Consider the following 24,811-nt stretch of genomic DNA (forward strand, 5'->3'; position numbering starts at 1 on the left):
CAGGTGAGGCAGGAACACACCCAGGTGAGGTTTGAATGTTTCCAGAGAGAGAGACTCCATGACCTCCTCCTGGGACAGCTTGCTCCGCTGCTCTGCCACCTTCAGCGTGTTCTTCCTCATGTAGAGGTGGAACTTCTTGTGTTTCAGTTTATGGCCATTGCATCCTCATCCTGTCACCGGGAACCACCGAGAAGAGTCTGGAACCATCTTCCTACCACCTGCCTTTGAGATATTTATATGCATTAATGAGAACCCCTCTCAGTCTTCTCTTCTTCAGACTAAACATTGGCCAACTCCCACAGCCTCTCCTGTGACTCCAGACTCCCAATAATCTTTGTGGCCCTGCACTGAACCCTCTCTAGGAGCTCCTTGTCTTTCTTGTACTGAGGAGCCCAGAACTGCACACAGCACGGCAGGTGCGGCTTCACCAATGCCCAGCCGAGGAGGAGGAGGAGGAGGAGGATCACCTCTCCGGACCTGCTGGCCACACTCTGCTCTGCTAGATCACGAAACCTTCCTCCCCAGGTAACCCCACGACTTTAAGGGGTCTGGGAGCGCCCCCACGGTGGAGCACCTTGGGGGGCCTTCCTCCAAGTGACCCCTCAAACTCCACGGCAGGGGAAGCTCGGTGGCCTCGCCTCAGCCCGTCGGCGGGCGGCAGGAGGAGCCCGAGCCCAAGCCCCGAGTTGGCGGAGCAGCGCGTAGGACAGGAGAGCGAGCCGGGGCGTGTGGCCGAGCCCGGGCGCTCCGCAGCCCCAGGGCCAGCCCGGGCGGCTCCGGCCGTGACTCAGAGCGCGGAGAGGGGAGGCGCGGCCGCCTCAGCGAGCGAGCGAGCAGCGAGAGCGGCTCCGCCGGGCGGAGGCGGGGGCAGCGTGTCCGGCCCAGACCCCTCCTCCCGCCTTCCTCCGCCCGCTCCCTCCTCCCTCCCTCCCTGCGCGGCTCTCCCGGGGACGCGGAGAGGCGCCGCCGGGCCCGGGGCCTGGACCGCACGGGTGCCCGCCCTCTCCCACCGCCGCTCCCACCGCCCGGCCGCGGGCTGGATGTAGCCGGGCGCCCCGCGGGGGCTGCAGCAGCAAGATGGCGGGTAGGCATCGCCCCCCTCCCCCTTCCCGCACACGCCGCCTCCCCGGCGAGGCGCCAGCCCTCCCTCCCCTATCCCCCCTCCTTCTCCTCTCCCCCGCCCCGGCTTCGGGAGCGCTGCCCGCCGCTGTCCGGGCTCGGAACGCAGGGGCTGCGGGGCGGGTCGCGTCGCGGGGGCGCAGCCCGCGGGCGGGGCAGGGTCACGCGTGGCCCCGAGGCTCGGCGGGCGCAGTGGCACATGGTGCGTGTGTGTGTGTGTCTCCCCCACCGCAGATCTGTCGCTGCTCGAGGAGGACCTGCAGGAGGAGATCGACGGATGTGAGTGGGGACGGGGGGGAGCGGCGGGGCAGCTTTCGGGCGAGGAAGTGGCTTCCGCGGGGGAGCGCCCAGGGTGCATTGTGGGAGGCGGCGGGGAGGAGGAGGAGGAGGAGGAGGAGGAAGCCATGGCCGTGCTCCGCGCTTCCCGGTGTCCATGACCCGGTCCCGGTCGCGCGTGGGGCTGCGCCGGGCGGTCCCGCGGGGTGCGTTGGGCGGCGGGCGGGGCGGGGGCGCCGTTAGCGGCCGCCCCGGAGGGAGCGAGGGAGGGGGGGAAGGAGGGATGGAGGCAGGGGAGGCTCTGCTTGCGGGGCGGCGTCCCCTCATGGCCCGGGCACGGCAGGGCGCCGCCGGGGAGGAGCAGGAGGAGGCTAGGGCTGCTCCATCTGCAGCAGCATGTGGGTTGCTCGTTCCTTTTATATCTCTGTATTTTGTATTTTTTTTTTGTGTCCCCCATCCTTCCCACCCCTCCCCCTCAAGCTCTCTCTGCCTTGTGCAGGGTCTGGAGCACATGTCCTGTGAGGAGCAGCTGTGGGAGCTGGGGATGTTTAGCCTGGAGAAAAGAGGCTCCAGGAGGAACCTTTCTGCTCTTTACAGCTGCCTGAGCGGAGCTTGTGGCCGGGTGGGGGTCGGTCTCTTCTCCCAGGCAACCAGCGATAGGAGAGAGGCCATGGCCTCAGGCTGCGCCTGGGGAGACTCGGGCCGGACACCAGGAGGGATTTGTTCTCAGAAAGGGTGCTTGGATATTGGAATTGACTGGCCAGGAGGTGGTGGAGTCAGGGTGCTTGGATATTGGAATTGACTGGCCAGGAGGTGGTGGAGTCAGGGTGCTTGGATATTGGAATTGACTGGCCAGGAGGTGGTGGAGTCAGGGTGCTTGGATATTGGAATTGACTGGCCAGGAGGTGGTGGAGTCAGGGAGCTTGGATATTGGAATTGACTGGCCAGGAGGTGGTGGAGTCGCTGTCCCCGGAGGTGCTTACGGAGAGTGGACGTGGCACTCAGTGGCATGGTGCAGTTGACAGGGTGGCATTTGGTCACCGGTTGGAGAGACGATCTCAGAAGCGTTTTCACACCTGACTGATTCTGTGAGCCCTGACCCCGCTGGAGAGATCTGTGCAGGAGAGTTGATGTCAGCGTGCAAAGTTGCAGAATTGTGGCTGGGGTGATGCAAAAATTACTAACTGGGGGCTGAGAAACCTTAGCATGGCAGACTAGGATGTTTCTCAGATGAGAAGGTGTCTGTTGATCGTGTCGATACTGAGGAGTTTCTTGGAAGCAGAGGAGGATGAATTTTGGGTGGAAAGTGAAAATGGAGGTAGAGTCAGGCGCCTGCTGTGGGTGTGCAGACCCCTGGTTGATGCCTGAAGGTGTTGTGTTGGCTGTGCAGTCTGCCGGATGTCCTCTCAACAGGGCTGGAGTGCAGGAAAAAAACCTTGTGTTTTGTGGCTTACATTTTTAGAGGAGAGCTATTTAAACTTTTCAGGATTTAACTGATACATCTTCTTTTTCACATTTGTCAGCTGACATTTAGAAGGCTCCTATTGTGCTTTGCCTTGCACAAAGAGGGAGCCTTTCCCTCAGGCTTTTTTTTTTTTTTTTTTTTTTTTAAATTCAGTGTGATAAGTCACTGTTTGAAAACTCTCTGTGATTACAGAGGACTTTTTCAGAAGGGACGCACTTAACCAAAAAATAAGGTGCATTCTTTAGTTTCCACTTAGATTATGGTTTTAGTTGACTATAAGAAAGGAATTAAAGTTATCTGTAGTCATTGGAGATTGGAGGGGTGACAGAAGCTGTGGGTTCCTGGTGCTGGTCTTACTGTTATGGTCTTCAAAAATGAAAAAAAAAAGCTTGGAGTTATGACTCAGTCCAGATGAGAGCATCCTGAAGGCAGAAACCATAGAAATATAAAGATTTGAAACCTCATTAAAAATTACTGAGGTTTTGATGGAAGTAGATAAAAGCAAATGTCTCAATACTTATGCATGGTATTTTTGGAGGAGAAAAACAGGACTCTCTATGAATCAATATGTGCTGTTTGGATGTAGTTCAGTCACACAGTGGCTTTTATGGTTCTAAATTGTACATGGTTTTGTTCTTGGGTGGTGTCTGTGTGCCAAAGAAAAATAATACATATCAAGGAGAATGTACATATCTAGTCAAAAGTGCTGTTTCTTGCGCACTATTTGAAATAGCTGTGTTTTGTACCCATATACAGCCTGTCTTACACAATTATGGAAGTGTTTCCAATTGATTGGTTGCACATATGAAAGAGACAATTAAAAATATAAGACACAAAGTTGCAACTCCTGCCTGAACCCCACCCTACACTATCCCTCTGTTGTAAATATTTCAAATGTTTGCAGCTCTTTCAAGTAGCAGAGTTAGACACTGGTTTACAGGTGTATTACTGAAGTAGTAGAATGCAATAGTGATAAAACTGGAAGTGCTGGCAGCTTTTATGTCTGTGTGATTCTGCCAGCTGCATTCTTGCTAAAAGTGTGCTAAGCTCTACTTAAAGACAAATGAGAGAGAAATACGTGCAGGCATACCTGTAGTCCTGGTTGTATAATTTAGGAGGAGGAATCAGATAAATGTAAAATAGTCTGATTGACTGGCTGTTTTGAAAAGTGAGCTGTGTTTTCAGTAAATTTTTGGGCTTTTAACTGATCTGTTATCAAGCAGTAGCAGGACATCTGTGAGGATGTGCTGGGAGTGTTTAAGACTGGATGCATGTGTCAAGGTCTGGTTTGGACATCTGAAGCTGGCCTCTGATTGTGCATATGACTCAGGACATTTCACTAGATTAGGTATTCATCTGTAGCTCGTCAGTGAGCCTGCATTTGAGTCTGAATCATGAACATTTTTTTGTTGCTGTAGTATTATTTTGGGTTTTTTTCCCTTTGGTAATGAGAATTTCCAGTGGGATTCAGTGTTTCCTCCTGAAGGAGGAATCATTAAGGTGCCTTAAGAGCTGTCTTTTGTTGGTCATGTTCTAAAGCAGTAGGAGAAAGTCCTGGAGCTGAGCAAACAGCCGTGCACAGTTCCTGCTGAAAGTAGTGAACCAAGCATCTGTGCGTCTTTTGGATAGGCAGAGTGAAGAACAGCTGGGTCATGGTCTTTGTCTTCTAAGGTTTCGGGAGTCAAGTGTTTTACTGGAAAGTTGGAGTTTAATCAACAACTTGCACAACTGTACAATTTGTTCTTCTCCTCATTCATTATGCCAACTTGTTGTAAGCTAATTAACCTGAAATATAGAAGAGTAAAATATTATCTCTTTGGAGTACTGTTTTAATGGCTGCTTGTGAAACAAAGTTTACCTTTTCTCTGAAGAAAACTTGATAAATATTTAAGCTAATGAAACATTCCTAGATTTCAACAGGGAGCAGTAAATCTGCTGTTGGAGTAGTGGAGACCTTCAGAATATATGCTGTGGAAGGCATCTATTAAAAAAAAAACAACCTTCCTTTTGTTGATTTGTTTAAGAGGTCAGAGATTAAAAAAGAGCTTTTATAAGAAAGGCTTTCAGAGAGTGGTTGATAAACCGGCTGGATTGACTTTTAAATAATTAATTTCAGCTTTGGTTTGCATTTCTATTTTGAAAGCTTCATATTATTTTTCTGCTCTTGGTTGCTTGGTAACCACTGGAAAGCTCTGATTTTTTTTTTTTTCTTGAGGTGAATGCATACTTTACACCTGGTACATTAAACAGATGATTGCTTTAAGTAGTTACATAGCTTGTAAATGAAATGGCATTTCAGTATTTTGATTTTAGCTGATATTTCACTTCTGTAGATATAGCTCCTGATGTCAAAGGCTGAGATAATAATTGAAGAAATTCTGGTTCTTCAGGAATTCTTTAGGCAGTGGCTTTTCCTTGTTTGTTTGTTTGAAGTAAAAGGAAAAATAACCCAAAACCAAGACAGTGAGTGTACCCTGGCTAAACATACTGAATGCTAGAAAAGAAAAATTAATTCCTAGATATGAGTTCTTTCATGAAAGACAACTTAATTGACTCTAATCCCCCTAAATAAGGAACATACAATTGCATTTCATTTATGTAAAGGTAAAGCTAAGAAGAATCCAGGTGTGATATTATCCATTAAAGGACAAAAAGAATAAAGGCACCTCACTCTAAAGACAATAGAGTGAAAATTAAAAAATTCAAAGTGGAAGCCTGAGGAAGAATCTCCATCCCACTACTTGGATTGTTGATTTCCTCACTCTTCTGTCTGAAATCTTGCACAGTGTACAAAAAGTACAGGGGAAATTCGGCTTTTATTCAGATCTTTTGTTTTGTACCTACAAAATCAAAACAGAGTAGTATAACTGTCTAAAATAAATACAGAAAAGAAAATAAAATAGGCAGCAAAAATGGTTGAGAAGCGAACGTGGGCTTGTGGAAAATGAGGTGTTCTTTATGGCTCTTGCCAGACAGTTGGTGTTCCCCCTCCCCTGGCTGTTTCTGGAGGCTGAGCTGATCAGTCCAGATAGATGAAATGAAATGAAATGAAATGTACCATGGTGCTGACGGCTTTCAGTCTGACCATTGATGTGTGCAGGATGTGTGCTCTGAAAAATAGAGCCATCTGCAATTAGGATTCAGATTTGGGAAGGGATAGCTTTATTCAACTCGTTATTTTAATTGTGATTTAAATCAGGAGAGAAAAGAAATTTCTCTCCTGCTTTTAATACTGTTTTACATTTGTTTTTGGAAAAAGTCTTTGTTATTGGTAGCTGATAGCTGTATTTGCATGCAGTGTCAGGAACTTCTGGTAGTTGCAAGTATATGTGTATGCTTTGGTGGTTATGTAGCTTACCCAAATTCTGAAACTTTAGCTTTTACCATGCTGACAATGGTGAATTTCCTTTTTCTGTACCCTTAGTTTCCAGATGTTTTAACTAAAAATGCAGACGATTGAGTTTTAATATCTACACGTTGTTTAGACATTGCTTGTTTAGAACTGTTAAAGGGGTTTTTCATATACATACACATATACAAACTCTTGTGTGTAAACTTGTTTTCTATAGCGTTTATTGCTTTATTTCTTTAGCAATAAGGTAGTTCTTGCAATTGGCAAATCTGATGTTACTGTTTGGATTTTACTAGTGGATGAAACAATTCTAAAAACTAAAAACAGAGTAGTGATGATCCAACATAGCTCTATTTTTATTATTGAGTTCTTTCCCATTGATTAAAAAGGGAGGACGGGTCTTCCTAGCTTCTCCTCCCAGCAGGCTTCTCAGTGAGTGAAACACTTTTTTAGCTGAGCTGAAGAAAATTCTCTTTGTGCATCTGCAGATGTCAAAAGCTGTTTTATCATTGATGCTATGTTCTTTTTCCAGGTGATGAGCAAATCATCTGGCATTAGCAGTGAGCTTGTGTTGGTTGAATGCTTTTAATTAAATTATTCTCTTAGAGTTAGGGTAGGGCACAAGTCTCTTTCCAAATGAAAGGTAATTTAAATTTTTTAACCTTTTTAATGATAATATAAGTTTAAAAAAAAGTTATTTTTTCCTTTGTTGTTGTTTTGTTTTTATAAAATCAGTCTGTATTTCCCTGCGGTGTCAAATCACAGTCACAGCTTGATGCTGTGTAGTAGTTTTTATTCTCTGGTAGTGAATTATGCTGGCATAACATGCATTCAGCATATTAAAATTCACCTTCCCTCTCCCACAGCTGTACATAGTAATATCAGAAGCATTTGCTGTATGGCTTCTTTGTTCCTTCACCACAGAATAAGAATTAGCAGATTTTGTTGTGCTGGTAGTTGTTTTGTATAGGCTGCACATTGTGCCGCTCTTAGACTTTATTCCAGCTTTGAGTACAGCTAAATTTCCAACATGAGGTTCAGATGCCCTGTTGCAGGACTGACCTTGTGGTCCCATCAGAGTCTGAGCTCTGGTGAGAGTGCTGAGATAGTTTGAGTTACTGGGTTGGCATTTAAGCACTGCAGAAAAGTAATAACAGAAATTACTGGCAGACTTTCTGTAGTGATTGGAATCAGTTCTGTGGTGTGACTGAGATTCCGCTCCTTTGGGAATCCAATAGCGGTTCCTTAATGCTAATGAAGCATACTTGTTTTCCCTGGAGAGCAGGGTTTCATTCTCCCAACACTTCAGTTCATTTCTTTCTCTTTTAATGTGGTGATCGACCCTCATAGAAGCTGGGAGACTCAGGTGGATGGCTGTGTCCCCATGGAATTCTGGTGCTAGTGGGCTCAGGTGGGTAATGGTTAGCCTCTCTTTCTCCAGCTACCTCTTAGGATCCTAGAGAAAAGAAGATGATGTGAGGAAGGGATTGTGCTTGATTTGATGTAGGCTAACGAACCTTTCTCGTGCAGCTGCACATTTTTTCTCCATTACACCTAGTAGAGGATTGAAGAAGTAATTTTCTAGGCTTTCAGCTTTCTGAGGCCACTAGCATCACTTCTGATGTGGGAATGTGCTTTTCACCAGCCAACTTTTATTATCCCATCTCTGGCAGGGATCCTCAGTTAAGGTTGCCAGCTTTTTTTTTTTTTATTGTCTTATGATTTATCTTCCAGGGCTTTGGATATTCTCCTCCTTCTCCCTCTCTCTCCCACTTGCAGCTAAAAAACAGAGGGACTGAAAGAGTCACGAAGGAGCTGGAAATGTTCAAAATCCTCGGCTTAAGATAGTGAAACCTTGGTGCTTGCAGTTATTTCTGACTGCTGACCTATTGTGGAGCTGGCAGACTGCAGTGTGTTGAAGCTGAAATGCTTTTCTTTCCTGTGTATACCTTTTGCTGCTAAGGCTTTCCCTCTGTGTGGGCAGGAGGTTTTCATTGCAAGAATTATAACATGAGCAGAACTGGATGAGAGGATAGCTTCTGCTCTGAGAGCTGGAGGAACAGTTCCCTCTTTGGAAGAGCAAGCCAGGGACAGCTGCTCCTAAAAGTTCCCAGAATATCAGTGCTCCTCTGTCTGCTTTAGAAGGTACAGTGTAAGAGAAACTCATGTGGCTGTTCCTTGGTTAGAGGAATGCTGCAGTTCTTTCTGGCAGTAGGATGTTAAAACCCTACTGGATAGGTTAAAAAAGTGTCAGAATATGTTTGTGAGGGGTGTTTGTTTGCAACAGTGGAACAACACCACTGACACTTGACACTACTGGTTTGGTGGTTTTTCTTACTGTATTTAAGGTAAAGAAAATAGAGAGGCAAATAGTAGCATAAATATGGGCTATTCTCTGTACAGTTTCTGGAAAAGCTAAATAGATTAATGTGTAAAATGGACATGGTATGTGAGTGATATTGCAGGCTGTTGAAACATTTTTCTCTGATAAACAAATCCGCTTAGGGAGTTTTTTTTGTGTTGTTGCCATAGTGCCTGAGCAGTTCCCAAATATTTGAATGGAGGAGAGACTACCTTTTCCTTCCTCTCTAGCCTACAGGAGGAACAGCTTGATTAGTCTGTAGGGGATGCCTGCTTGTGCAAGTAATGTAAACATTAAATTGCATTTAAATGAGCACCCATGAACACCCCAACCATGTTCATACTTTTTCTCTAAGAGTGAATGCACTGCATTCTGTCCTGCTCAACCTTCTCCCATAGACCAGTTTTAGAATTTATACTGAGCACAGACAGGAAGAGTGTGGAGAGTTGCAACAGAAATTTCTCTATGTGCCCAGGAAACACAGATGATTATCTCACCTAGGGTTTTGAAAGCTGTCAAGCAGTGTCTCAAGAACACTGTCTGGGATTTAAGCAGAGAGAGGAAAAGTGCAGTTAGAAAGTTGAAAGGGATTCATGTTGCAACGCCATGTTTTATAGTTTATGGATGTCTCAGTTGTAGGGCTTGCCTTCTCTGCAGCTTTCAGCCCAAGTAAGGGTATTTTAGTTACTGCAGTGATGCTGTCAAAGTCCCTGCACAGTGGAACAGCACTTGGTAGCTGATGTATTGTAACTCAGGGTGTCACATCAAGCATTGCAAAGCTTGCACAAGTCTTTGGAGTGTTTGAGCTTCAGCTGCTTGCTTCACGTCTCTCTTCATTTTAGTTAGTGCAGTGTTAAGGCACATATAGTTTGAACTTGGTGGTATTGTGTGTACCAGATACCCACTTGTGTGGCAGAATTTGAGCATGGCCCGTAGTGCAGTGAATGCACGTGTCCTGTTGTGGTAGGACCAGAGAGAACGTGTTGGTTGAAGATGAAAGTAGGATTTTCCTCCCAGTGCTACAAAATTCTTGGTCAGTCATGAGGTCAGTTAAAAATCCCATGTACAGCAGTGCTCTGCTGAGAGAAAAGGGATACCTTTCTTTCACAGCAATGACCTTGTAGAGGAGAAAAAAGTCCCTTAGAGGAGCTTCCTGCTTTCAGTGGCTGGCTTTTTCTTCATTCCAACCTCATTCCACAATTCTTAAGTGCATGCAGTTGTTTGGAAGGGGTAGAAGACGGATTTAAATAGCAGGGAACTTGAGTGCCTTGGTGATGGGTGTGACATGCTCCCTACAGGAAATAGGCAGACAGAATATAAACTGTTGGTTGCTTTAACTGGTAGCTTGGATGTCCTTCTCTTTGTTTCAGTTTCCTCTGGAGCAGCATTTGTTGCAGGTCAAACTGTTAGTCTGCAGAAGGTGCATTCGAGCAATATGAGAGAGAACTATTCCTTTTTGTTCCCAGCAAATCAGCATTTTCAATGCTGCTTCCACATGCCTGAAAGAAGCAAACTTGGTGTAGCTCCACCTTTTCTCCTTGCATAAAGAATTTTGTATTGCTCCTTGTTTCTTCTGATGCTTGGTGAGAAATGCTGCTCCTGTGGCAGCTTGATAGCTATCTTTTTGTGAAGGCCTTTGCTGTGTCTGTGCTTCTAGCTGTTAGCAAACTCTGCTATCAAAGTGCTGCATGGGAGCTAATGTGGTAATTGCATCAGAGCTGCTTTGTATTTCCAGCTTTCTTATCTTCTTCCTTGCTCCTTCCTCTCTCTTCTTTCTGCCCAGCCCCCAAACCCAGTCCTGCTAAACTTGGAGTTCAGACAACAAAGTCTGTGCATGCAGATGTGGTAACTTGACATTCATAAGAGGCTCAAGTCTGATAGTACTTCACGGTTTGACGGGCTAATTTAGGGGAGAAACACAGAAGGAGAAGAACAGTGGTTCTTATTTCTGCTAATATGGTAGGTAGGCTGGAATCTAACATTATCACTTCCAGTGATGATGTTTGCCTAGTAGAATCATACATCTTGTGGCTTCTCAGTTGCATTTTCAGTCTCAGACTACAGCAGGAGGAAAACAGAGAAAGTAAGTTTTAAGTGTCTCATGGGAAAAACAGCTCCTGCTTTGTGATGGTGGGTTCTGTGATGACCAGTGAGTGATGCCTGGATGGGGCAGGCAGCATGGTAGAATTCAGCATGACAAGCACATTTTGTAAAATTGGTGTGCTTGCCATTGCAATAGCTGTTGGTTAATGTTACTGAAGCAATGCAATAAATATGTGGCAGCAAATTAATCTGAAATAATATCACTGATGGGTCTGTGCTGTCATCACAGAACCAGAGCTGAGACCTTAGAGCAGTTAGAGCACTCTTTGCTCAGAGCACTCTTTCCTTGTGCACTAGGAAAGAGTTAAGAGTAGTGAGTTCAGCTGTGAGCAAATGCAGATGCTTAAGCATTAGTGCTCATGTTGAGCTGAATTTCTCTTTGCAGCACATCAGATACAAAATGATGTTTCTTATAGAAAGTTACATAGAAATGAATGTGTTTACAATATTGAAAGGCTGAGAATACTACTTGTGTTCTGCAGAAGTCTGAACCTAAGGTGGATTTATTCTCTTGTAGCATGGAAGGCAGTAATTTAGAACAAAACCTGCCGCTGTTATTTTGTGGTCATGATATCAGATGTCTGGGCTCATAAGATTACAATTCTTGCTTTACAGTTAAGCAGAAAAATTACTTGCCTGAACAGCAGAACAGAACTCAGTTCTTTCTGCACATAAGTGCTGTATTATCCCGAATGTCTATATGGTAACAGTTGATGTAGAGCATAATAAGTAGCTTATACAAAAATTGAATAAAAGTTTGTCCATTTTAGTAGATATGTCTGCCACATAGTTTTTGCAATAGATCATGAGAACTCTTTGGGGATACACAAGACAAAATGAGAGAACTGTTAATATTAGCTGGAAATCTTGAATCCTTAAAGCTGTTTGTTTTTCAGCTTTCAGAATTGAAAGTTGCTTATTTTTTTTAAATAGACTTCTTGTCACTGAGTTTCTATGCCAAAACAAAGAAGAATATATTTCTGCTATAGGGCTCATAGGAAATACAGAAGAACAAGAAGAATACATATAGGCCTCATTACTGAGCAGTCTGTGGCAGAGAATTGTTCCTGCATTATTAAATAAGAAAAAACAGTAGTTACGTTTTCCAAATGTGATTTTGTGCACCTCTCTGTAAAAGATTCAGCATGAGAGACCTTTGTGAAAGATGTTATCAGGGTATATATGTAGCAGAAAAACCAACTCCCTTGAAAATTGGCCTAGAGGCTGTGGTTTTATAGGGGACTGAGTTTTAAATGGCCCTCTGTTTTGTTGTTGTATGCTCAGCCAAGCTTGGCAGTGGTTGACTAAGCACCCCTAAATGTAGTGTGCCTCAGCAAGATTGCTGTATAGTTCACATTAGTTAATAACTCTGTCACATTATTGTGTCCTTGCCATAAAACTAGGGGAGCTTAAGGGAAACAGGAGAGCTTAAAGCAGGGAATGTTAATATATATTTCCACACAGTACAGTATGGACCAGGTGCAAGATAGATAGACAAGCTTGAGCAGCTTCTACAAAAAAACACCTAAATGTTTTGATAGGAACATGACGGTGCACAGAGGAGAAGTTACTTGGCTTCTGTGATCCCACAGAAGTTAATGGCAGTCAGACATGGAGGCAAAAGGCAGTGCCTGTGTTGTTATATGGTGCTTCCTTGTGTTTGGCAGTCATTGTGTAGAGTTTTGAAGAGAAACTTGCAAACTTTGTCTAGATAAATTATGAGTGTATTTATTTTGCTCTGCTTTGGTACTTGAATGTATGGAAATAAAAGCACTGTGGTTGCTTTTGACATCATTGTGCAATTGACACCCCTTGTGTCTTTGAACTCCTGGGATAGCGTGTTCTGATGGAAACTCCTGTTTTCTCTAGCTCTGCTTTTGCCTGCTTACATGTGAGCATGTAAGACCAGATTAGAAGGTAGTAAAGGCTCTGCACTAGCAATAGTTTTCAGTGGTGTCTTGTAGCATATATGCTTTCTGTGGATTTGGTCCAGACTTGTACCTGTTTGAAAAAGTGGAGAAAAATAAGAAAATTTACCCACAGTTTTTCTGCAGTAGATAAGTAGTACATGATCCTGTTACCTGCTCCTCACTCTGAAGTGGGAAGAAATTTGTGTGTTCTGCATTTGAATTAGGCAAAATTTTTATGGTTTTGACCAGCATAGAGTTAAATTTCTCTATAATACCTTATCTGGGACAATGTTTTGGATTTGTGCTGAAACTAGTGTTGATTAATCACTGATGTGCTAGTTACTGTTGAAGACAGGGCTTAAACACTGTCAGGACCTTTTCTATTCCTCATGATGCCCTCCCAGTGAATAGGTTGGAAATGTGCAAAGTATCCCCATATAAGGTACTGTGCAGAACTTTAATGCTGTCCCAGCCAAAATCAGTACACTTGTGTTGTCTAGGGGTGCCTTGCATTGGTAAAATTCACAGAAGGTCCTGTAGTACTTAGTCAAGTGCTCAAAGCTGGGTGGAAAGCAGAGTAGGGCTGAAGAGGCAATATTCAGTTAACAGCCTTTTTGGTCACTGTTTTGGTGTAATGTGGAGGGAAAAGCACAGTGACTTGGTTAATTGAATAATGCAAAATATGTCCTTTATGCATTTTAGGCGAGGAGTGGTCAGGTGTTGGTGATTGATGTTTGTGGTGAGTTAAGACCAGCATCCACATGAGGGGCTTTGTTGGAATGGGAGTTCTTTGTTAGAATGGACTGTATCTTTTGGCTTGCACAGATTTTGTGAAATGAAAATAAGTATGTAATGTAACTGTAACAGCACTTTACTAGAACTGTAATACTTCATGTGCTGATTGATTTATTTTTACCACCCTCTTCTTCCCTGTATTATAGTTGTGTTAATCAAGACGCTGTCATTGGAATGATCTCTTCTGTGACTATGAGCTGAGATGCTGGAATTATTTGAATAATAAATGTTGTTTGGTAGCAGAGGCACATCGAGCTCAATGTAGTGCTAAGCCTAATTTTACAATTCATAAACTCAGCAGAGCAAAATTCACACAATTCACAGTATGAACTAGTAGGAGACATCAAACAGATAAATTGTAAGCAGATGTTTATATTTTTTATCATTGGTATTTACATCTGATATAGAGTGGATTTAGCAGTTGGATTGACTTAACTGGTTTCATAAGACAAAAATTGTAGAAAAATAAATGTAGAGGGTACAAGGAGGAACATAGAACAAGACTGAGGTTGAGAACAGGGAAATGGAGCGAGTAAAATTGGTGATGCGTGTAATGGTCAGCATTTTATTTTTTTGTATTTGTGAGTTTGATAGCTGAGTAACTATTGTCAGCAGTATAGTTATTTTATGTTGTTATTTTGACATAGTTTCTTTATGTTTTTAAATTTACAATATGATCAACAGACACTGAAATAGAAAAATAGGACCCTGTCATAGAAGTAATTTCACTGTCTGGTTTGGAGAGAAAGAGGCTGAGGGGTGACTTCATCACTTTCTGTAGATTCCTGAGCATGGGAAGTAGAGAAGGAAGTGATTTAAGTTTTGGTCAGCCCTGAGGTGGTTGGGCAGTCAGACTGGATGATAGTTGAAGATCTCTTCCACTGAAATAGTCTAGGTGTGAGGTGGCAGAACTAAAAACACAGAAAAATCCCTGCTTTCAGTTGGATTTGTAGGTTGAATTAAAGGCCTATGAGCCCGTGAAAGGATGGAGCCTGTTCCTTGTTAACTTAACCTGGCATAAAGTCCTAGCTTGCACTATGAGTTCATTTTTATTCGCCTCCCACTTCCTGCGAAAATAAAACAGATTCTTGCAAAAAGCCCAAACTAAACAACAAAAATTAAACCCAAACAAACCCACAAACCCAAACCAAACACAAGTTCAAACAGTTATGTAAACCTGGAGTTGCTAAACACTTTCCCTTTGTGTTGCAATAGCTTTTTGCAGCTGATCTTTCTTTTCAGCCTTCCCTTCCTCCCCTTGCAGTTTGTTATTCTATCCTCTACCTTACAAATGTCTAACACCACTAATTCCCCTTCTCAGATTGCTCTTCCATTTCCTTTGGCTCCTAGTACACTTTCTTCCTTTCTCCCATCTCTTAGATTGTTCTTACACTCTTGCTCTTTCCCCATCACTTTTTCTTTTGATTTCTGGCAAGAATTTCATGTCCTATCAGCAACTGCAAAGTCTGGTCTTTTGTGCAAGGATGGGATCAGTTGATGTCTATAGATTCCCTATGTAGAAAATGGGATAATTACTTAGTTTTTAAAAGGGTGCCATTACCTTAGTTTATGTCTAAAAGTATAACTCTCCCAGAGCTCAGTGTTTGTCTTTTGACATTTGAAGTGCAGTAAGGAAGATGTTCGGGCAGTGGTAACTGTTTATGTATTCTGAATGTCGAAAATAATGACACACTATTTGGTAAGCAATTTATATAGCACAGCATAAATTTGTGGAAGGTAGAGGACAATAATGTTTTTGTCTTTCTTTTGTAGAGTTCATTTAAAAAAAAGTTGTTGTTGGACTTCTAGGTCTGTTTTCTGTTCTTCTCTATTTGCAAGTTATGAAAAGGCATTGCAGGGAGACTAAAGAGTAGGGGTAGTGTAGTGTTGTGTTGTATTTTCAGGGCTTATGGAGGTGACCTTTCCAAGAGGTGATCTCATTTGCAGCCAGAAGTGTGTGTTTGCTATGAGCCCGAGTTTTAGAGCAGTTTTGAGGGCATACAGAAACTAAAAATGTGATAATTCAAATCTTCATTCTCAAGCAGCTCTGCAGAACAGGATTGGACTTCTTCCACTTCTTTGGTTCTGTGTTGATAAATGTTGTATATGAAGTTCCCTGATGATTTGCTGGTTAATAATTATGCAGTAATTGAAGTGACTTGTGCCCATTTTATTTGGTAGCCAGACCTAGCAACATGCTCTGATTTTTTTTTGACATGCTTAGTTTAGATTTTTCTGTTTTGGAACAAAGTATTTTTGGTCTGTTAGATCATGTTGTGTAAACTTTGGGCTACCTGCAGCTATGATTTGAGTTTGTGTCTTCAAAAAAAAGCTGACTTTACAATTGGATAAAAGTAATTTGCTTGAGAAAAATATAAGGTATAAAAATACTCAGGAAGTTTAGTGATTAATCTTACTTGGGAACTTAAAGAAAATGACTCAATATCCATTTATACATCATCAGTCACACTTATAGAAAAGATTTCATGGGGGCTGGGGAAGCTGGTGGGAACAATGTGATGCAGTTACTAAATATGTTGTCAATGGGACCTTGCCTAGATTTCTGTATTTCAGACCAACAACAGACATCATTTTAGTGTCAAACTACTGTGATTATAAGGAATATTTCTGATGTCTCTGATAGTTGGTGTGGATGACTACAGCTCAGAGTCTGATGTGATTATTATACCTTCAGCCCTGGACTTTGTCTCACAAGATGAGATGTTGACGCCTTTGGGAAGATTGGACAAGTACGCTGCAAGTGAGAACATATTTAACAGGTATGCTTTTTAAATGTCTGTCTGGCTAATGGTATGCAAACTGTTCATCTGATTCAGATCTGACTGAAGCTAATTTGCATGGAATACAAATAGTTTCAAAAAACCCAACACCATTATGAAACTTCAGTTTCCACCCCTCCTTCTGTTTGCTCATGCACCTCCTATTTAAAAAGAGCAAAATATTAATGATAACACAAAAACATTAGTTCACCTTTTAAGCAACTGTAGCAAAGGACTTCTTGAACTTCTTCCTTAATTGGAGACATAATTTAGGTTTTTTTGCAGATGCTAACATTCCTGTTGGCACAGGACTGTAAGGTGATAGTAAACTCCATCCATAACTCTGTGTGAAAGTAAATTTAAGAAAATAATTCATGAATGGTCAGGAGAGCATAATGAACAGCCAAGAGATTGCCAGGAGAAGGCCAAGATCTTTATTTCAGAATCAAGCTCCTCTGTAGTTTACAGCTTGAGTATTGCTGCTTCTGGTTATTGAAAGTGAACTTGCCCAGTTAATACTGTGTTCTGCATTTTCCCCTTTTTATTTCTGTAATGAGATGCCAGTGAGATGGTTGTTTCATTTAAAAGCACAAGTATTTCAGCATACTTCAGACAGACACACATCCCACCCCATCCTCTTGCACTCAGACGCTCTGCACTCAAATGGAGAAATTCAAGCCCATAGTTTATTTTAATTGGAACTGTAAATGGTAACATGATCACAGAAATGTATAAAATATGTTAACATTGAGATTTTTTGGTATTTTATTTGAACATGGTTTAGTTTGGGCTTCAAGTAAGCTTTTAATGAAGTGTGTTTGCTTTAATGCTGAATTCTTAATACAGTCATGTGCAGAAGCAAAGTCTGTGATCAACCACCCAATAGGATAGCCTCTGTTTTGTTGTTCATGGCCTGGGTTTGGAAAGGATTTAGCCCTGTTCTTAACTTAAGTCACGTGAACTGTACTTAAAATTCCTCACTACGTGTGTGAACATACCATTGACTGGAAGCTGAAAATTGCAGAATGGTTTCTCTTGTTATAACCTGCATAAACCTGTATGCACATATAACTTCTGAAATATGCATCATTTTCAAAGTTTGTTTTTTCCTAAAATCCAAAATTGCTGTATTTTACAATTTAAGATGAAATGGACACTTATGCTACCAGGAGAGAGTTTTTGCATGTTTTGACTTTTCATGGGGAGGGAGGGAAGAGGAGCTTTCAGGTCTCCAGGTGACAATTATATAATAAAAGCCAGTAGGAAGGAGAACAAACTCAAAAACTCAAGTTGTGTATCTTCAGAAACTCAAGTTGTGTATCTTGAATTTTAACCAACAGTGCTGTTCCTAATATCTTACTTGCCCGCCTAAGAAAAAATGGTGATTTCTCAGTATGGATTGCATTGGATACGGGCATGCATAAACTGGGAATCCTTTTAATTGCTCTGTCCAGCTTTATGCATCCTGTGCTTTCCTACAGGGAAAGGTGGTTGGAGTAACTAGTTTTTCCTGATTTTTTTTCCCCTGTGTTTGCTTGTTTGGATTATTTTTGCTGGTACAAACATGTTTTTTAATCCTAGCTTTCTTTGTAGGCCTATTGTTATGTAGCATTAGAAAATACAGGAAATAGCAAATGATAATTATTAGTGGTATAACTGAGTAGCACTTAGATCACAATAAATGATAGTGACTACTGCAGTCAGTTTATGATGATTCAGCATTAGTCAGTCTCAGAATAATAGGAGGGATTTCTGCTAAGCAGAGGAACTGGAGCATTTAACATGAAAAAGATTAATTCAATTACATTTGTTTATTCCTATGTCTTAGTATGGTATCAGCACATCCAATTACTAATGAGTAGTTTAAAAGTTTTAAAATGCTATGATTGAGTTAAAAATGTTTCAGTTGTTTCTGTGACCTTGAACCTGCATTTCTGTGGGAGCTTCATATTACACATTCGAAATTCTTGAAACATAATCATTGAATCTGGGTAAATTAGGGTCAGATGTTTTTCCCCCTTTAATTGGATGAATTTGCTTTTAGTATGGGAGGTTTTAATCTTTAAGTTTCATTTTAGGTGTTATTTTTCTTTGCATTTGGTTTTGTTATCCTTTTCTGTCTGGTTAATCACCTACCTATGCAGCATATTTGCACTCTGTGATTGTATTGAATGATTAAAGTGAAGGGATTTTTAACAACTGCTGCAAAAGTCTAGTCTCCTTTAAGTGGATTCCTTGAGTGCTCATGATTTTTCAGCCATTTGTTCTGAGATGGAAATGAATCAGTGTCTGTGTCCTAAAAATTTTAAGGAGATAAGGCTTGGAAATAGCAATGTCTTCTTTGTTTAAATATGTAAGATTTCTCATAGGGTTAACTGAAAGTGAGAGAGAAGTAGGGAATCCTTTAACAGCTTCCCAAGTGGTGGAAGGTTTTGCTTTGTGACAACTTTTGGTATGTTATGTTTTACATTTTTACTGGTTTAGGTGTTGCTCATGAGCACCACAGATGTTGCCTATGAGAATGGAGGGGAACCTAACAAATATTACAAAAAATTGTTTGTCTGCAAAATAAGGCAAGTGGGAGTCTGGCTGTGGTGTGACTATTGAAGAGGCAGCCTTCAGTTCAGATTTGAGAAGCATCTCTAGGATATGCCTTAATAATCCACCATCACATTGCAGCAAGAGTAGATGTTGAGCAGAAAGCCAAAGCCATCACCCTGGAACACAGAATCTTCTTGTGTCTGGTGTGTCTATATACATACAAGGATGATGATTCCTTTTTGCTACTTGGTTTAAAAACCAATTGCTAGTTGCTGGTGCAGTTTGGAGCTTAGCCTTTGTCTCTTTTTGTTTTTTTTTGTATTAAAATCACTTGTGGGTTTTTTAATCTTTATTGCCTTGAACTTGCTTCCATTCCTCATTAAGAAGGCTTGGAAATGTAGAGCACTCACCAATAAATCTATTTGAATAGTGAGGCAGTTCCTGAACACAGATCCTTCATTTCATATGAGGAATTATTGCTGCTTTTTCTCTGCAGACCCAAGCACATCTTGGCAGTAGTGCTGTTCACTGTGGTTCCTCACTTGCTGAGACTCAGTGGGTTAGTTGACTTGTCTCTCACTTTCCAAGACTACATTAAATATGTAGGAGACACGTGTCCACACAGGCTGGTTTATGAAATTGCTTCATCTGTTCCTCTTCTCTTTTCAGAGGTGTCCAGCCCTTTAAAAAGACCAAGTCAACTCTGCTTCTAGGTTAGTGTGTCATGCAGTCTGTTTCCCTCCGTTAGGGTTTTTATGGCTGAATTTTATCTGCATATCAGGATCTCTGCTGAGAGATGTACTTCTGTTGAGTTGAAAAGAGTGAGGGAGAAGAAATTAATTAAAGGCAAATGGTTTCTTCAGTTTGTTTTTTAAGAAGATTTTATACATCTGTATGTCAAAACAGTGTAATTTAAAATAGTTCTGCAACTGGCCAATGTGCAATATTTAAATTACTGATTTTCAGTAGGAGAAAATGTGTGCTTAGCTTTGGGAATTCATGGAAACCTCCTGCCTTTCTCTGATTCCATGGAATTGTGAAGTTCTTGAGCTTCCCTTGTGCACTGGGAATGTAACCATCTGTTCTCTTGTAAGTTGTTGACCAGTGCTCATGTTCAGTGCTTGTAGTGAACACAATAAAGTTTAGGTATGCCTCTGCTCTTTGTCTACAGCACTGCTGTTTGTCAACAGTGCTTCTACCTAGGCTCCATCCTAGGTGTGTTTCTGTCCTTCAGTTCTGGAAATACCTGGCACTTGACACTTGCTCCTTCAGTGTTTTGTTGAATTGCTCCAGGGCATTACTAGATCTACCAATGTCTTGGACACTCTTCCTTGCCCCGTTCCATTATCCAGGGATAATTCTGTTAGCTCTGAACTGACATTAACCCATGTTATCCAGTAGGGTAAGAAAAGAGTTATGCCATTGCAGGGTGTTTTTGAGGAGAAGGTTGATTGCCACACATTCCCAGCTGCATCCAGGGCTGTCTAGGTACCTGATGGGTATGACTTTGTAGCACAGAACCTTGGGGGACAAAATTCCCAAATCTGACTATATCTCATCACTCATAAATTAATCTACAGAAAATTTTCTTGTCCATTTGAAGTAGAACTGAGTTGATTATGACTTATTTCATATTTTCTTAATGTTTCTACTTTGCTTAATGTATGTCTCAGGTACACATGGGTTGGGTAGTACGTGTTATTTTCACAGTATGTACCCACCATTCACAGTATATACCCATAGCATTCAAATGAAGTTTGACTTTTAAATGTCAACCACTGTTGGTTTAAATGTCAACTGTAGCACCATTGGTATGAAAATCTTTAGCTTGAGTGTTTATGCTTCTGTGAAATAAATTCAGAGTTCTGTTTAAAAACATTTTAATGACACTCATGTTACTTTGCTTTGTATGGAACAAGTTAAGGACTTCATAGATGAGGATGGATGGAAGGCTGATTCTGACTTCCTGACATTCAGCTCCTGTTTGCCCACTTAGCAGATGATTATTATTTCTGTTCTTGGTGGCTGGTTTCTCTTACCCTTGTAAATGAAAGGGATACTTTTAATGTTATATTTAAAGCTTACAATTCTTTAAGATTATGCCAGGTATCAGAAGTAAGAATTCCCAAAGCAGGGCTAACTAAACCTACTACAATTTATAAATTAAATTTTAAGTGAATATATACAAAATTCTATTTGGTGTAAGAAACTTCTGTGATTCACAACTTTTTGATTTAGCTGTATTTCTGGACACAAATAATGCTTATTTTTAATCTTTCTTGTAAACTAGGCAAATGGTGGCTCGAAGTTTGCTGGACACTTTGAAGGAAGTCAGTGATGATGAGAGAGATTGTATTGCTGTGTTGGAGAGAATCAGCAGATTAGCTGATGATTCAGGTAGGTAGCACTAAACATTTTACTGGGTTGATGTGGGAAAATCTGAGGTGCTAAAGCTGTGTTTAGCACAGGAGCGGTATGTTCTTTCTCCAATATTCAAACTAGGCGTCTGCAAATTCAATAAAGTAGTGTAAAATTTATTTTTCTTAATCATTCCCCGAAGATGACTTTTTTACTATTTTCAGCAACAGATTTACACCCCTTCAAAATGTAGGACTGTAGCTTTCCAACAGTACACTTTTTTGTAACTTTTATTATTTACTTTTGCTACTCAAAAGATCTATATGATTACTTTAGATTTGTAGATCAGGATTAGTTTCTTGCCTTGAAAATAAACTTGGAAACCATCTGTACAACACTGTCATAAGTTTTGATAGAATTTAAATGCTGAAGTTGTTCCTTTGCACCTTTTTGGGCAACCGGGTGTGCAGGTAAGAGAAGCAGCAAGAATTGGTAAAGGTGCAAATATAGAATCAGAGAATGGTTTGGGTTGGAAGGGACCTACCATGGACAGGGACATCTTCCACAAAACCAGGTTGTTCAAAGGCCCATCCAGCCTGATCTTGAACACTTCCAGGGGTGAGGCATCCACAGCTTCAGGGTAACCTGTTCCTGTGCCTCACCATTCTCATAGTGAAGACTTTCTGCTACCTGCCTTCTTTCAGTTTGAAGCCATTACTGCTTATCAGGTCACTACCTGGCTTTGTAAGAAGTCCCTCTCCAGCTCTCTTTCAGGTCTCCTTAGGTACCAGAAGGCTGCAGTAAGGTCTCCCAAGAGCCTTCTCTTCTCCTGACTGAACAGCCCCAGCTCTGTCAGCCTTCTTTCATAGAACAGATTCTCAGTCTCTCTGATCAGTTCCATTACCCTCCACTGGACTCACTGCTACAGGTCCACATCCTTCTTATCTTGAGAACCCCAGGGCTGGATGCAGCACTTCATATGGTGTCTCACCAGAGCAGGGGAGCAGAATCCCCTCCCTCGCCCTGCTGGCCAATGCTGCTTTTGATGCACTTCAGGGTGTGTTTGGCATTCTGGGCTGCACGTTCCTGGGTCATGTGGAGCTTCTCATCAACCAACACCTCTGACTCTTTCTCCTCAGAGCTGCTCTTAATCCATTCTCTACTAACCCTGCATTGGTACCAAGGTTTGTCCCAGCCACCCCAGGTGCAGGACCTCATTCTTGGCCTTGTTGAAATTCATGAGGCTCACATGGATACACTTCTCAGTACATAAAGGTCCCTGTGGCTGCTGTCCCTTCCCTCCAGCATGTCAGTCCCACCACAGAGCTTGGTGTAGTGGGCAGACTTGCTGAGGGTGCTCTCCATCCCACTGTCCATGTCACCCACCAGGATGCTGAACCCAATATTGACCCCTGAGGAGCTCCAGTTGTCACTGCTCTCCCTGTGGACATCAAGCTGTTGACCACAACTGTTTAAGTGCAACCATCTAGCCAGCTGTTTATCCACTGAGTGGCCATCTCTCAAATCTGTGTCTCTCTGATTTAAAAACAAGGGCTTAAAAAGATAGTGTCAAATGTTTTGCATAAGTCCAGGTACATGAGGTCAGTTGCTCTTCCGTTATGCACCAACACTTTAACCCCATGGTAAAAAGCCAACAGATTTGCCAGGAGTGGTTTGGCCTTAGCGAAGTTGTGTTAGCTCTTACACATTACCTCCTTATTTTCCATGTGCCTTCTCACAGTTTCCAGGAGCAGCTGCACCATTATCTTGCTAAGGCAGCAAGGTGAGATGGCCCTGTGTCTTTTCTTTTTCTCTTTTTGAAAATGAGGGGTTTGTTTTCCCTTTTCAGGTTGGTGGGAACTTCAATGGACTGCCACAATTCCCAAATATAATGGATAGTGGCTTAGCCACTCCTTCTGCCAGTTCCCTCAGGATGCACTGCATCAGGTCCTGTGGACTTGTGCACCTTCAGGTTCCTGAGATGATCTTGAACCTGATCTTCCTTGGTGGAAGTTCCTCAGTTCTTCATTCTCCCAGTCCCCTCCTTCGCCTTCTGGGACTCAGATGGAGAACTTGTAACTGAAGACTGAGGGAAAAACATCACTGAGTACCTCAGCCTTCTCATTGTTTGGGGTAATAACCAGGTCTCCCTCTTTCTTCTACAGAGGGCTCATATTTTCCCTTATCTTCCTTTTATCACTGGTGTACCTATAGAAACTTTTCTTGTTACCCTTGACATCCCTGACCGGTTTTAATTCTTTGAGGCTTTAGCTTTCCTAACCCAGTCCCTGGCAGCTTGGACAATTTTTCTGTATTCCCCCATGGCTACCAGTCCTTGCTTTGCACCCTCTGCAGGCTTCCTCTTTTTTGCTTGAGTTTGTCCAAGAGCTCCTTGTACATCCATGCAGGCCTCCCAGTGTTTTTGCCTGACTAGTTCTTTGTTGGGATGTATTGCTCATGATCTGGGAGGAGGTGATCCTTGAATATTAACTAACTTTCTTGTGTAGCTGTTCCCTCAGGCTTTATCCCATGGTACCTTCACCGAGCAGACCCCTGAAGATGCCAAAAGTCTGCTTGTGAAACCCAGTGTAGTGAGCTTGCTGGTGCACCCTCTCTGCAATGAGTAGGAGGGCTCTGTAGACCCAGTGTGTCTGTTGCTAATCAATATATTGAGACTGCTGAGTGTTTAGAATAAAAGGCAAAAGCAAGAGAAAAATTAAAAACAAATGTGAAAGAAAGGAAGTGCTTAAAAAGTCATGGGGAAGTGCATGAAGGGAAAAATGATGTGGCCAGAGCTGTGGCAGAATTCTGGTTTAAAAATTATCTAGAAAGAATTAAGGGCTTAATTTCAACATAGCTAGATACAGTTGACATGCCAGAAGGAAGAAAGTCTAGCAGCAGAACAACAGAAAAGGCCTGGTCATTCTTTTTTAATTGTTGGTGTGTTATGAAGATAAATTTGTAATAAATCTTGAATGAGAAGAAAATGTTTCTTCTATTTAATGTCTGTTAGTTTTTCTTACTTCTTCTGGAACTGCAGAAGGTAATGCTTTCCAAGGGTAAAAATATATTCTGCTGATTTCTGTTATTCTGTCACTACTGTCTTAATTTAAAATGCATGGTTTTATTTTTCTGAGGGAATGTCCTTGTTTAGCCAGGAAAAGTAGCCTGTTGTAAGCATTACATAATTGTATTGAGTACCTCTCCAAGGATTCTGTAAAAAGGAAAAAAAAGTCACTGTTCACTTACAGTAAAATGTGTCTTTAATTGAGAACAGTGGCATGCTACTGTTTATAGAGTGCTTTCCTAGCAAAGCTCTGCTTCTGAAATCTGCATTTACAGTTGCCTGTTTGTGTGGCCCTGTGAATAGTTTGGAGCATCAGACACTTTCTGAAGCTCCTCTTCAGTTTAGAAAATAGGACAGATGTGTCCAAGGGAAAATGGCCTCTTGCAGCAACTTGTAGCCTTAGGCTTTTCATTGGTGACCAACTAAGTGTGTCAAATTGAAGTTTATTTAGGCAGAAGTGTAGTGGAAGCCAAGAGTTGAGCTCAAATCAATTTGTTGCCTTTAACGAGGGTGGGGTACATTTTTAGTCAGAGCTGATATTTTCTCAGCGTCGGTAAAAGCAGCAGTTCAGGCTTTTCCTGCACTGTAGAAGTTGTCTCAGATCTGCCAAACTAGTAGTGCTGGATTCTGCAGCTGCCCCACAAATTAAATTTCTGCAAACTGAACTGTGAGTCTTGTGCCTC

General features: G+C 42.0%; 1 protein-coding gene across 5 annotated transcripts in view; it reads left to right on the top strand.

The window, feature by feature from the left end:
- Positions 1-997: 997 nt before the first annotated feature.
- Positions 998-24,811, top strand: part of PPP4R1 (protein phosphatase 4 regulatory subunit 1) — a 63,148-nt gene continuing 39,334 nt past the window's right edge. The window contains exons 1-4 of one of the 5 annotated variants that reach the window (XM_063166136.1): positions 998-1,084; positions 1,354-1,398; positions 16,078-16,162; positions 20,994-21,100. In XM_063166136.1, the coding sequence (XP_063022206.1) occupies positions 1,078-1,084; positions 1,354-1,398; positions 16,078-16,162; positions 20,994-21,100 (244 nt within the window). In that variant the 5' untranslated portion in view covers positions 998-1,077. Of the gene's footprint in view, positions 1,085-1,353; positions 1,399-1,525; positions 1,602-7,605; positions 7,624-16,026; positions 16,163-20,993; positions 21,101-24,811 lie in introns of those variants that run through there. The other 4 variants (XM_063166119.1, XM_063166127.1, XM_063166145.1 and 1 more) reach the window with 4 other exon arrangements.

This window comes from Melospiza melodia, chromosome 1, assembly GCF_035770615.1.
Source record: "Melospiza melodia melodia isolate bMelMel2 chromosome 1, bMelMel2.pri, whole genome shotgun sequence".
Classification (NCBI taxonomy): domain Eukaryota; kingdom Metazoa; phylum Chordata; class Aves; order Passeriformes; family Passerellidae; genus Melospiza; species Melospiza melodia.